The following is a 14,014-nucleotide window of genomic DNA, read 5'->3' as shown; positions in this document are numbered from 1 at the left end:
CCCAATGAGAGCTCCAAGAATTAAGAAGAAAACTCAAAATAAGCTGTTAACAACTTCTGCACCAGCATACATAAAAATCCATCGCTTAAAAACACATAGGATGCAAGAGAAAAATTAATGAAAATAGTCATGGACAATTTGCATGGTAATATTCATGGAATGCACTGTACAACTACAAAGGATATCAACTGCTTTATTTATTTATTTATTTATTTATGTTTAGTTTCATTTCTTGGACGTTGCATTATGTGAAACATTGTGATGAACAACTTGCCTGTTATAATACTTTTGCATCTCAGTCTACAATTATTACGGCTTGAGAGAACAGTTATTGCACTAGACCAACATGCTAAATATGATGCTATATTAACCTTTACTTGGTAGTAACTTGTCTTCATTAAAATAATGTATAATGACTGTGTTTTAAGTATATGAACGTGATGGGCTCCCATCGAAACCTTACATATTTTTTTGCCGAAATATTTCTTTATAAATGAATAATCAGTATATTTATACTTTTCCCAACTTTTCCTCCCTTTTGCTTCTCGTGTGACTTTATTATTACTTTTTTTATGATGGACATTCGTGTGGACATTTTCCCACGCCAATTTCCTGAACGATTTATTTCCTTAGCCATTTTTTCTGACATTTTTTCATTTTGGTCAGAATTTTTGCGGTAACTCTGTATATTGTGACTTCATTTGTGACATGTACAACTATCGTATAAACGACTCTTATAAAATTACTGAAAAGAAGAAAATCCAGATCTATTGCGTCATCGTCAGTTCCAATACCTAATTGCGCTTTTAGAGTGTAACGTATTCATTGTACAAAGTGACGTCATAAGCAAACAGATACGACATATTAATTGTGGTGTAGGTGTCTTGCACAAGCCAAGAATGCAGACAATGATCAAAGACGGAAAACAATTGCGATTACAGGAATAGCAACCTTGAGTGAATGCAGCGACACGTGACGGAATTCCAAGGAAACTCCTGTCGCGGGAGGGGAAAAGTGAAGGTGAGAGTCTGGGCGTAATATCTGCTGGCCGTGTTACTTGCACTAGTCACGTGTTTACACATAATCGGGTTCAGGTGTTGCAAGCGAGTGCTGGTGGCTTGCTATGAAACGTGATGATCACATGGAAGCCGAAAATATCTGCTGTCCCAAATGGCCTTCTTTTCTGCGCAGGTCCACGCTTGTTTGTAAACTAAATATTTGTTGTCTGAGCGACTCTGCGTTACTGTGTCAAAGTTTAAACTCCACTGTATGCTCAGATAGTCTAATCGGGACTGGACCTACAGATTAAAGTGGATTCCGGACCTATTAGTGCCTCCACCGGGCAGGCCCGTAGACAGGCAGGGGCCAGGGGGAGGGGCTGAACCCCTTGGAACTACTGTCAGCCCCCTTGACATTAGGGAAAACTATTTTGTGTAATTTGTTTGCAGTGAAGAGTGAAAAAGGAGACAGCAGGTATTATTTTGCTCACAACTTTGTTGAAGGATAAATTCAGGGAGCATGAACAGCATCTATTACATTCGTTCATCTTATTTATAAGGAGAAGTCTAAATAACGGCAAGCATTTAGGAGATTCTCTTCTCTAGACTTCAAAAAGTTCCTTCACAGGGGAGCTTCTTTATCTGTACCTTCGTTGTCCCTGTTGCGACGTCCCATTTATACAAAAATCTGTGACTTTGATGTCATTATGCAAATTTCCTCCGCATCTGCGTCAAAGGTTAACAGCTCCCAAGTTTTGGGAACGAAGGGGAGTTTCATTGTTTTGGGCGGGGAGTGGAATGTATGCTAGGCATTATGATTGAATATTAGCTCCGTGTAGTTGACTGCACTTTTTGACACTCGGTGTAGTGCAGGTGTATCCAGTGTCAGAGTGGTGCAAGGAAATTACCTTCAACCAACTAGATGGAAAGCTATGTTCAACTTAGACGGGGCTAATGTACATCTTTTCTTGTGTGATATAAATGTCTGCATCATCAAACGTAGTATGGAGTGTGTAGTAAAGGATGATTTGAGTATCAGCCAATTAACACTTCAAGCGATATTTGAAAGATATAGAGAAGATGTAAGGTTTGTGTGATATTTCTAAACTTTATGTAACTTAATGACCCCCCCCCCAACATAATTTACCTTCATGTAATACTGTTAAAACTTTTGAAAAATGGACTTGATGTACGAAGCCCCCTGATAACCCGTGAGCCCCCCGTGGAGATCAATTCTGGCTACGGGCCTGCCACCGGGTATCGAACCCGGGACCTCTTGATTACGAGGCGACGACGTTACCACTACGCCATCTAGCGGTAAGACAGAACTGAAATTGTATACAGGGAAGGAGCCCCGGGTCTCAACACACACATACGTAAATGCAATGGCATGGTGTTTATAGAAATGTACGAAATGCGAACCGAGAGAACGAGAAAATTTTACTAAATCTATTTCATTGCAAACCGACAACAGTATTAATACACAACACCTTTTCCTAACTACACCTCTGCATACAGATCTACCTCCAAGAGCAAATAATAAAAATTGGGATAAACATAACACCTTATCATCATTCATCCTCACCTTCGCGATTAGCCAAAACTTGCAGAAAAGCGATATAAAATAGAATAAATCAATTACAGAATGTTGTTGGGGGGGGGGTGTTTATTGCAAATTTATCAAATACAATAAAATGGCTTGTTTCTTTCATTTGGTTTGGATGGTTGAGATGTCATAGTTTTACATCTGTGGTTTTACTGTTGCACATGAGAACTAATTGTTACATGTACAGTGGGATACATGAGTATTACTACCGTGCAAATTGTCCATCACCCAATAAGAGCTTCAAGAATTAAAAGAAAACTCAAAAGAAGATGTTCACAATTTCTGCACAAGCATACATAAAAACCCATCGCTTAAAAACACACAGGATATAAGAGAAAAATTAATGAAAATAGTCATGGACAATTTGCACGATAATCCTCATGGATCCCACTGTACACAACATTAATTTAAAATCAAAAGAAATAATTCTCTTCTGGTGGACAAGTTGAAGACAAGTGCCCCCTGCTCCCCGCCAAGTTACTGTTATGGTAGGGCAGTAAGAGTAAAGGAAGCCTGCCTAGAAAAGAAAAATAAATAACTGCAGGTATTTGTAATCAATGTTTCTCAAATAATTGATCAATGTTGTTATAATCCTATTTTTTCATTATATGTTTCAGAAACCTGAATTTTGGCCCAGTCTCTACCGAAGAGGATGAGTTCGGCTTCCCCAAAAAGAAAACCGCGAGGGTAAGTGTTCGCCAGGTATGACATCTTCCATTATTTTTTTTAAAATTTTATTAATTTTTGAATTTGTAAATTCATTGCTGTGGTACTTCGTGTTAACTAAGTTGAGGTTAATAGCATAATGTTTATTTAAAAACTGTAGTACTACCAACAAAAATTACATTTAATGTTCCTATTTACAGTAATAACAGTTGTTTTTTAAAAACCTGAGCATGATAGAGTTTATAGTGAGATCAAATTTGATTTATATTCTACAGGGTGTCCCGTAAGTCTGGATCGATAGGAGAAAGAACATATAGAATTTGTTCAGTGTCCGCCATTCTATGGCATACGCAGTTGAAAACGAAATCTTCCCTTGAGGAGGAGAATGCTCTGAATCTTGACCTTGTATACCACGACTTTTAGGTGCGGAGTGAGATCTGGATTCCTTGGAGACCACTTTATTCATCCTCAGCGTACAGTTCAATGTGCGGGAAACAGTGCGTTAAGGTAATGTGGCACTGTAAACACTTAATGCAGGGAGGCGCATTGAAAATTCCTATGAGTCCAGACTTACGGAACACCCTGTATATTGGAGTACAGTTCGATGCCGATGGGGACCGAGACAAGTAACACTTTTGTGGTGAAATTGATTCCAGTTGGCATCAAATATAGATAGGTAGATTACAAAACTTTCTGGGCAGGTTTCAGACATTATTTCTGCATATATTATATCATACATTCATGATAAAAACACTTTCTTCTCATAATCCGTTACGTTATCCTATCGGCTGACGTCAGGACGAAAGGTTGCTAAAGTGTTCTTCAATAAGGGATACCCCTCAACAAGTACTCCGGCAGTTTGTTTCCTTATACAGCATATTTGCAGAAGATACAATTCAGTCTACACGTGTATCAATATACGCTGTATAAAACACACCTTATTACTAACTCCGTTGACCCTGTACGTATATCAAGAGAAGTAAACTCTCGAATTTTTTAACAAAATAATTCACGAACTAAATTAAATCCATTGCAGCAACATTTCTTCAGGCCAAACGCCGTAAATCAGCTGCCGAAATAAAAAGTAAATTTATTATTTCTGGTTATCCTTTATTTTCGTCTACCCTTGTTCAAGAAGGTTCTTCATGTTTAATTGACATATTCTGTGAACCTTAACGACTCCCAGTCGGGGAGCCTCGAGATAACATTTTCACACGAGCGAGGTGGATTTTTTGCGCCCCCACTTTCCACCTTGCACTGTATCGAGAGTCAACCACCCCTCCATCATTCCACAAGACCTTGCGTAATCGCCAGACAAAGGGCGATGTTGTTTCGAACTCTTCAAAATATTGTTCATAACCATAGGAGCGTCTTCACAACTCTTTCGACTCAAATTGCTCTAACAAAGTGGCGACTTACAAAGATAATGGTTAGTGTTTGTGCGGATATTTTTGGCCATCCCTACTTTAACCTCATCGAGTGTACAGATGTACAGAGCCTGAATTTATCAAAAGTATAGAACATACAATTGGATGCACAAATAATACCAGGCAAATTGTCCACTACTGGTTTCATTCATTTTTCTGTTGTATCCTACGTGCTTAAGGAATGGAATTGTACTGTTGCAGAGGTTGTAAACTTCGTTGTAGTTTTTTATCGCTTATGAACTTCGTATTGCTTAAACAAAGTGAATGGATATGGTAAGGGACAATTTGCTGATAATATTTAGTATCCCACCCTACAATAACGACATATAAAAAATGTTCTATTAAGACGATAATGCCAAGTTCAATAACTGAACGGAGCATTTGTTTGTCCTTTTATCAATTTGATCTAATCACCATTTCTATTCATTGGCTAATATACTCGTGTTCTAGAAAAAGCGAAGTATAGTAAGAAAAATGGACTAACTGTGCCTTCTTTAGGGATTTCAGAAAGGGGTTGTGATTCCTTTTCCTAGTAGTAGTCTGTGCTATAATTTGCCATTCTTTCATGTTTCATTTTATATTATTTTTAAAAAGCAGACATAATAAGGGTGGGAGTGGGGGAAATTCACTTTCCCCTCTTCCGTACAGTTCGAAGGTTACGCATCAAAGAATGCAAAAACAAAACTGTGGGAGGGGGTAGTTTATTTCTCTTGGTAGACAAGGCTTAGGATGAAGAGGCCATAGTGCGGGGGCAAAAAATGAGGGAGGGGCACGCCCCCGTAATCGCTGCCACTGATTACATATGAACAAGATGATGATAATGATAACCCAACATGTTCAACTCTCATTCCCCCAAATTTAAAACTTACGCTGCCTTCGGGGCCCACCTGCTACGAATATCACTTCAGTTTTCGAGAATCTGTGATCTAGAGACATTGAATGATACTCGTCGCTCACAGACGTCCTGTTCGTGCTTCGGTCGTCGCGTGCAAAAGTTAACTGAGGGGGAAGGGCAAAGCTTTGACGTCAGTGATTTCAATTTCTTCCTGCCGAGGGTTGAAGCACCTATCAATCTCCGGTGGAGTCACCTTGCGGTGAACACGGCGCATCAGCCCCAACGACCTTGCTTTCGTTCTGTCTGAGAGATGTGCAGATGGCAGCAGCTGTGCCTTTGAACGGCTTTGCATCTAATAGGTCTTGTATAACCACAACCCTGGTAAGGGACGAATATACAGGGTGATTTCAGATGAAATCCCGCACTAGAATATTCGAGAACCAGTGTTGCCATCTCGGAACAAAGTTGTATTATTTTAATACGCTTCATTCATGAGTTCCAAACTGAAAAGTCTTGATAAACTCACGATCTCGCTCCTGGAGGCTCTAAGTTCGAATTCTAGCCTAGGTATGTTTTTTTCCTGTGTCCTTTTATCAATTTGATCCAATCACCATTCACTCTCATCACGATTAGCCTGCCAAAATTAGTAGAAAAGTGACTGAAGATTATAATAAAGAATACACGAAACTGATACAGTGAGCGCTGTTACATGCTTTAGAAGTTACGGAACTTGTTTTTCATCAAAATATAAAATTTTATCCAACAAGAACAAATTAAAGTTTTCAGATTTGCGCATTTGATGCATGAAATATAGTACGACTGTTATACAGCGTGTCCCAAAAAGTATACACCTTTAATGATTACAAAACAGTCAGTATTTATTAAGATCCAGTTCGTTTTGCTATTTTCAAACTGCTGGAAACTGAAGCAATGGAATCGCAATCAAGAATCATCACTTTGGTGCGCATTGTCGTTCAATGACTTCCTTCAATTCGTCGACTCTTGCCGGTTTTGTAACGCAAACTTTATGCCTACATAAAATGTCCAGCGCCGTGAGGTCTGGTGAACGCGGAGGTATTATTCTCAACCTCTTAATCCAATCCATCTGTTCGGCATATTTTGCCAAGCACCACTCACAAAATTGCACTCTCCTGTCCGAACAAACTGCAGTGAGAGCATGAACTCTTCTTGAAATGTAACTCGGTGGCGTATTCTGAAAATTTGACCTGGTTTACTACAACAATTCTTATTTATTGTATATATTTATTATGTGTTAATTAGATTTTCGCAAATAAAACAAAAACAGAGCCCTACAACTTCAAATTTTTCGGCAATTTCTATATATATGTAAAAAGTTGGGGGAGAATACGCCATTATGTAACTCTTCCAATGCCAGCGCTTCAAAATGCAATGGGCACTTGATTTTGATATTCCTGTTAACATTTTTGAGGACACCCTGTATAGACACAAGGCTGGTATCGGCTGTCGGGAACCGGACTGGGGTATCTGGTACCGTTCCGAGTACTGGAATCCAGGGCCCGGGTACCAGCTCCCGGAATGAGCAATCGGGTATTGGAGCAAGGGGTTTGGGTACTAGACGAGCAGCCTTGCGGTGTTGGAATTCTTGAATACAAAGCTTGTTTACCGTAGAAACACCCACAGCCTTATGGGCACAGACAGGTGATACCGCATCTTGCTTTGGCAACGTGCTCCCCTTTATCACATTGCGGATCCCACGCTCACGTGAGAGGGCGGGACGGGGGCGCAGTTTATGCAAAACCCCGTGGACCGCCGCGGGGATAGGTTGTTGCCATGGGGATCGAAAACGTGACCGAGACATACCAGCGCCTCCTGGTGGACATCAACACAACACTTCTCCCTCGACGGCGACTGGCTGCTGGACGTCTGTGAATCTAGCTGTTGGAGACTTTCCGAGACGTAGCCATGGTGAGGGTTCATTGCGTTGGAGAAACTGCACGGCAGCTGGCAACATGAGCTGTGGACGAATGCTGGTTGGTTCTGTGACCCTGGTAGGTTCTGCCAGAGATGCTCGACTTGCAAAGGCATGTAGAAAGATTTGTGTGTCGCTATGTATTCGTGTGCATGCAGTGGCGGCTAAACGATATTCACTTCATGGTGGGGTGACTTTTAAAACTGTCACTAGATTTGCTTATTGTTAGTTTTATAAGATGTAAACGCTGCTACAGTGCGCCGAGCCGAAATGCGCAGAAGCTGCTTGCGGAATTTCCACGCCGAAGTCCTGAGGTGTTTAGAGAAGAATATTCTGGTCTTCGTGTCATTTCGGGTGTCTTCGTGTTATTTCGGATGTCTTCGTGTGCTTCCGGAATTCTCGTATATTTTAGTAGTTTTTCCCCCCAAAATGAGCAGTTATAAAAAGGATAGCAGAAACGCGAGGAAAAACAACTGTGATCGGTTAGTTTGTATGAACTTTCCAGCCTGCTCATTACCAGTGCGTAGTTAGAGATCGGTTAGTTCATTGAAGTCTCCAGCCTAATTATTGCCTATTTTTGTGGAAGCAGGAAAAGGTTTATTATACATTTTGCCTTGACTCATTTCACTCAACAGGTCGCTAGGTGCCGTAACTTGCTGCGAGTTGATAGCTTCCTGGAGATGAGGCCTTGCTCGAAAATGTTTATTATACGAGGAAAAACTAGAAAGGGGGTGAATGTCGGTGGAGGAGGGGAACAGATAGGAGAAAACAAAAGTTTGAAAGTTAATATAGAATATTGTACAGTCACGGACACTTCTGGGTTGTATCAACTCCATTGTCTTACAATGTGATCATTACAATCCAGACGCGTCCCTCACCAAACATGGTAATAATGACTGTTGAGAATAAAAATATCGAAAATTTAATGAATAACAAAAAGAAGGGGGCGAATTAATTATTAAGTGTCATTTTTTGGTTTTGGAAGTCCATTGCTGTTTTATCGTGCTCAAAAATTTCGAAACCTTTTCCATCCCATAAAAATAGCACACATTTGCTAAATAGCTGTTACTCAAATATTATTCTTTATTACTTTGCTTCTCAGATCTAGGAAGTTAACAAAAGTACATTTTATTAAACTGAAATTTTGGGGAGAGCAAGTGCCCCCACCAAGTTACATCTACAACATAAGATCAGGCCCGTATATATTTGGAGGACGAAATTACCAACATTGCATGCCCCCCTCTTCCTTTTTAATCACGTTCTCTCGTTATGTTTTTATTTTTAATTGTCAAATTAAGGCTATATTTTTTCTTCCATTCAATCATTATTACTCTACATTTTACTTTTCAGCGGCCCCGGTTTAGTAAATATTTGAACCGGCGAGACAAAGAAGGAAAAGATTCCACTTTTTGAACAAAATGAGCTGCATACTTTGAATACACATCAGAGCTAAAATAAAGGTTTTAAAAACAAACCCACTTATGGAATATTGTGACTATGGTTATGATGAATAAGTTTGTAATTGTAAGTTTCTTCATCTGGCTTTTTAGTTTTGGTTGCTATGAGGTTTTTTTTTATTTTCCGAAAGTAAGGTCGACTGGAATCTTTCCCTTCTTGGTCTCACCGTTTCATTTACATTACACATTTTAAACAACAACAGAAACATTGAAATAAGAATTTACATTTTTTTTAAGCAATCAGTCCTATATTTTGCCATTTCCAAAGGGGGGTTAACACACTGACCCCCAGCCCCCCACCTGCTTACGAACATTTTTTTTCTTTCCCAATGGGAGGCAAAGTAAATCTTGCCGGATATACTAAAAGTTACCTAAATCCAAAACTATTTCATGACGTATTTACTTTGGAAGTTCAGTTGTTTGTTGGGGATGAATTTCTGTATTCCTTTGGTGGCCACCCGAGAGTGGAGTCACGTATTAGCTCTTTGTCAGAATTTCATATGAGGAAAGAGAAAGCCACTGGGGGCAAGTTCCAGCCTGTAGAGTGGATGTTCAAGCACCTCCTGAATTGCCCCGAGCAGTTTTCCAAGTTTCATTGCATGCTTTTGCTGTTTGTTTGTTCCATAATTCTACCCACAGTACTCATCATCATTCAATCAACGCTTCACCATGAATGAATAGTGTCTAGGACTTGCTGTGCCCCCCGGTGGCTACTTTCTTTAATAGACATTGTTTCCCTTGTAGAGCATAATATTGTTCATGTTTTTCTTGGAACTTCAGATGTAAGCAGAATAAATAATTGACGCTATGTAGCATGACATTTTCCGATTTTGTTGTTGGATATGCAACTAAATGTATATGTATGTGATCATTGCAGGACCCCATGTCACACAGGATAATAGAAAAGAGGAGGCGAGACCGGATGAACAACTGCCTAGCAGATCTTTCTAGACTCATCCCAGCTGACTATCTCAAGAAGGGCAGGGGACGCATCGAAAAGACTGAAATAATTGAAATGGCCATAAAACACATGAAGCACCTACAGGTGCATGCTTGTAAGCAACTCGGTGAGTAAAGAGAAAAATCTGTTTGGATTGAAAATGGGTAGTACAGGACTGAAATGAGTCAGGTCATTGATGAATTCAAGGTGTTCTAGTCAGTAGGGTGTCTATATTCTCATAGAACAGGGGTTCCCAAACTTTTTCGTTTCATGGTGCCCTTAGTGTTTCTAGATTTTTCTGCAGCGCCCAAGTCAGAATATAGGCCTATCTAACACTTGCAACGTTCAGTTAGTGAGGTTAGGTTGCTTGCCTCAAGTTAAAAAATAAACACACATTTCAAATTCAGAAACATTTTATGTGTAAAAAGTACTAAATAAGCACATATTTGGAACAAGTGTCATTTTAGTGAAAATATTGGAACATTTACCGGCGCCCCTGTAAGCCAGCCGCGGCACCAACTTTGGGAACCAGTCATAGACATTGAAAACTGCAATTACCTATGCAAGTTCAAGGTCAATTTAGACAAAGAATGTCCATCAAGATAACCTTACTGACTAGTCTCGCTTTTTGGGAATATCTAGACACAGGTTTATAATTTTTGAGAGGATTGGCAACATTTTTGCTGCTAATAATCTCGGTAGCCAAACATACTAGGTGGTCATCTAACGATCATTCCACTGCAGGTTTTGGGTTTGTTTGAACCCTGGCCTTGGATTTGTTTCCAAGAATTCCATTCGTTAATTTCATGTGATCATCATTCATCCTCATTGCCAGCAGCAGCTTAAAAAAGGCAGGAAGGCAATGCAAAATACCAAAAGGGAATAAAATTATGGACCACCCCGATAGCATAGTGGTAATGTCGTCACCTTGTTCCGGAATTGATATCAGGTGGAGGCACATTACACAGTGCTTTGGATCAAACTTTAAACTGTAGGTCCTGTCCCAATTAGCCTGTATATGCATAAAGTGGACTTACGATAAATTGCATTAGCATCCCCCCCCTTACTGCCCACGATAAATTGCATTAGCATCCCCCCCCCTTACTGCCCTGTCTCCATGTTGATCCATACAAGTATCCTCCTTTTCTATTCCAAAACTTCACCCAGTTAGGAATTTGCACTTGCATCACTGCAGAGTGCACAATCAACATGAATATGTGGAGTACATATTATGCATTAAGAAAATGCAGTAATAAATCCATATAGTTTCAGATTTGTTGAGCAAGTCCACCTAATGCATCATTACTTTCAAGTTTTTTTCTTACCAACTGTAAAGATAGACGAAACAAGTTTGTCATGATATGACGAAATTTGTGTACTTGTTAGAGTACTGCATTGAACCACTTTCGCCTCAAACTCAATTGAATATCCCACGCTCGAGCGTGATTCACTCAAATATATAGAATATCAAATATCATTTCAATGTGACAATAATCGTAACAATATGTGTAAAATTAGTGCTGGTAGTTTCAGCCCATAATCATCTATTCATTTTCATATATTATTATGTATTGGTAAGATACACTAAATTACATTTTAACATGGAGATGTTGACTATGTCCACTTCAGTTTCAATTTCACTGTGTCTTTTGCTTCACGGAGCATATTTGAACGTCCACTACCACAAACAAATTACTGTTGTACAGTGGGATCCATGAGTATTACCGTGCAAATTGTCCATCACCATGTTTGTGCACTTTATTTCACCCAATAAGAGCTTCAAGAATTAAAAGAAAACTCAAAACAAGCTGTTTACAACTTCTGCACCAGCATGTATAAAAATCCATAGCTTAAAAACACATAGGATGCAAGAGAAAAATTAATGAAAATAGTCATGGACAATTTGTACGGTAATACTAATGGATCCCACTGTACGTGAACTACTGGGCTTTTAGCGTATACTGATCGTTTACCTGTTCGAGTGTTATTCACTCGAGCGAAGAAACGGTAAATTCCGTAAGCCATGTAGCGTCATCTGTGCGAACTATTAAGACGATCAAGCCAAAATTCTTGATGCAGCACTCTAGTACTTGTCTGTTTCTTTTTAGCCCTTTCCTTGTTCTGGTTGTTATCTGTAATGTGGCCTTTAAATAGTTCAGTTGTCAGTGAAGGCCATGAGTGATTTCACTATTGCAAAAATGTCGGTGTTTATTTTGGTACAAGGATAAAATGAGTTTATCAATGTGTGTTTTCACTCTCCACAAGATAAAAGTAATCTACTTCAAAGTGGGAACATATGATTCTTGGCCATATATCTTGTTTACGAGATTTCATGGAATCCTTGCATTGCAGATACATGCGAACTGGCCAAGGAATCAGAACACCAAGGACCTATTGTCATCGAGCACTACCGCCTGGGCTATCAGGAGTGTCTGTCTGAAACAATGCATTTCCTAGTTGAGGTGGAGGGCTTTTTCGCAGGAGATTCCCTTTGTTTGAGACTGATAAATCACCTTCAGAAACACTGCGATAAGATTTTAAAAGGTAAGATATGCTTTATCTTTGAATGTCGACCTACAGTGCCTCGTGTAGACAAATGCAATGTATGGTGTAAGTTTTTATTCAGAAATTTTAATTACTTAAGTCAGCCTTGTATCTAGTAATGTATTGTTCTTGAGCAAAATAAGAATCACTCGAATAATAAAATGAAAACTCTATGGTTTGGATCTAAAAGAACCAATGTCATATTTTGATGGAAATTAGACTGCAGTGGTATTCAGGGTCTCTCAGTGATGATTCTCTTGTGCCTAAAGCTCCAAATTGAATGGGGAATAATTTATGTTGGAAACTATTGCCCATTCAACTTGGACCTTAAACTCCAAGGACAGTTAAATTCCATGGCAGTCTCATTTTCACCAAAATATGACAATAGCCCTTTTAGATTTAAACTATAGCAGATATGAATGAAACATTATTTCTGGTAGAAACCACTAAAAATGATGAATATACAGCTTATTCTTAGACGGAAAATAATATTAAGACAAGTAAAGGTTGTTGCTTTTGTTATTTCCAGATGTGAAAGTGTGGTCCCCGAGTCTACACACTTTCTTCCTAATTAAATACACTTTTAATATAATGCTGAATATAAAAAATTAACTCTTTGGTTACCATGAAAATTATGTAATTTTTTTTGTTTGCAAGTGTAGAAGCCTTTTGGGCAGGTACAGTAAAATCTCGTTAATCTGGATAGGCAAATGGAAAAAAAAAGCAGTATGCAAGGTTTTAAATGTGGCTAGAATGATGCAGAGCCAGGTCAATCGTGTAAATCATCATAATATGGGTATCGAGTATGTACAGTATTGCTTTACATTTTACTGTACTGTATAGGCCTATGCCCTTTAAATACACCATAATAAACATGTTTTGTTGCTATAGATGGAGTTTTAATGCACTTTCTACTGTTCTCTTAAGTTATTTCAGTTAATCCAGACTTTCGTTAAACCTGTCAACTTATCCCCCCCCCCCATTAGTCTGGATTAACGAGGTTTTACTGTATTCCAAAACTTAAAGATTCATCATTGTTAATACAAAATGTTGTTGTAAACAAACTTACTTTTAAGCAGTAGAACAAACCACAGACAAATATTTTGTTTTATTTTAGAACTAGTATATTTTATTTGGCGAGTTGATGGCATAGAGGTAACATAGTCCTTCGTAATCAAGGTGTCTCAATTTCGATATCAAAGGCACAGAGTGGTTTAGATCCTACTTTAAACTGTAGGTCCAGTCCTGATTAGCCTTCCGTGCATAAAGTGGACTTAAAACATAAACTCACTCAGTTTGTTTGAGGGAGGGGGGTGGGTGCCTGTAGTACCCCCTAAATAGTTATTTAACCAAATCAGTCAATTTCATTGGCCACATTCCTACATTCAAATCAGTCTTTGATAGTTCTTGACAATAGTAACAGTGGTACTCTGATTTTGATTTTTTGGGGGAAAATTCAGTAAAATTTTATGATGTATTACTTTATTGGGAAGGAGCTGCAGTGATTTAGTTGTTAGGGTGCCTGATTGCCATGCAGGATTCATGGGTTTGAATCACAGGGTGGATGAGCTATGGTCAAAATTTATCTAA

General features: G+C 38.9%; 1 protein-coding gene across 2 annotated transcripts in view; it reads left to right on the top strand.

The window, feature by feature from the left end:
• Positions 1-14,014, top strand: part of cwo (transcription factor cwo) — a 95,789-nt gene that overhangs the window by 75,367 nt on the left and 6,408 nt on the right. Inside the window, exons 3-5 of one of the 2 annotated variants that reach the window (XM_083112420.1) lie at positions 3,222-3,306; positions 9,818-10,007; positions 12,233-12,424. In XM_083112420.1, the coding sequence (XP_082968546.1) occupies positions 3,222-3,306; positions 9,818-10,007; positions 12,233-12,424 (467 nt within the window). The remainder of the gene's footprint in view (positions 1-3,221; positions 3,307-9,817; positions 10,008-12,232; positions 12,425-14,014) is intronic. The other variant, XM_083112421.1, reaches the window with a different exon arrangement.

This window comes from Lepisma saccharinum, chromosome 26, assembly GCF_977018435.1.
Source record: "Lepisma saccharinum chromosome 26, izLepSacc3.1, whole genome shotgun sequence".
Classification (NCBI taxonomy): Eukaryota; Metazoa; Arthropoda; class Insecta; order Zygentoma; family Lepismatidae; genus Lepisma; species Lepisma saccharinum.
This window is presented reverse-complemented; position numbering and strand designations above follow the sequence as displayed.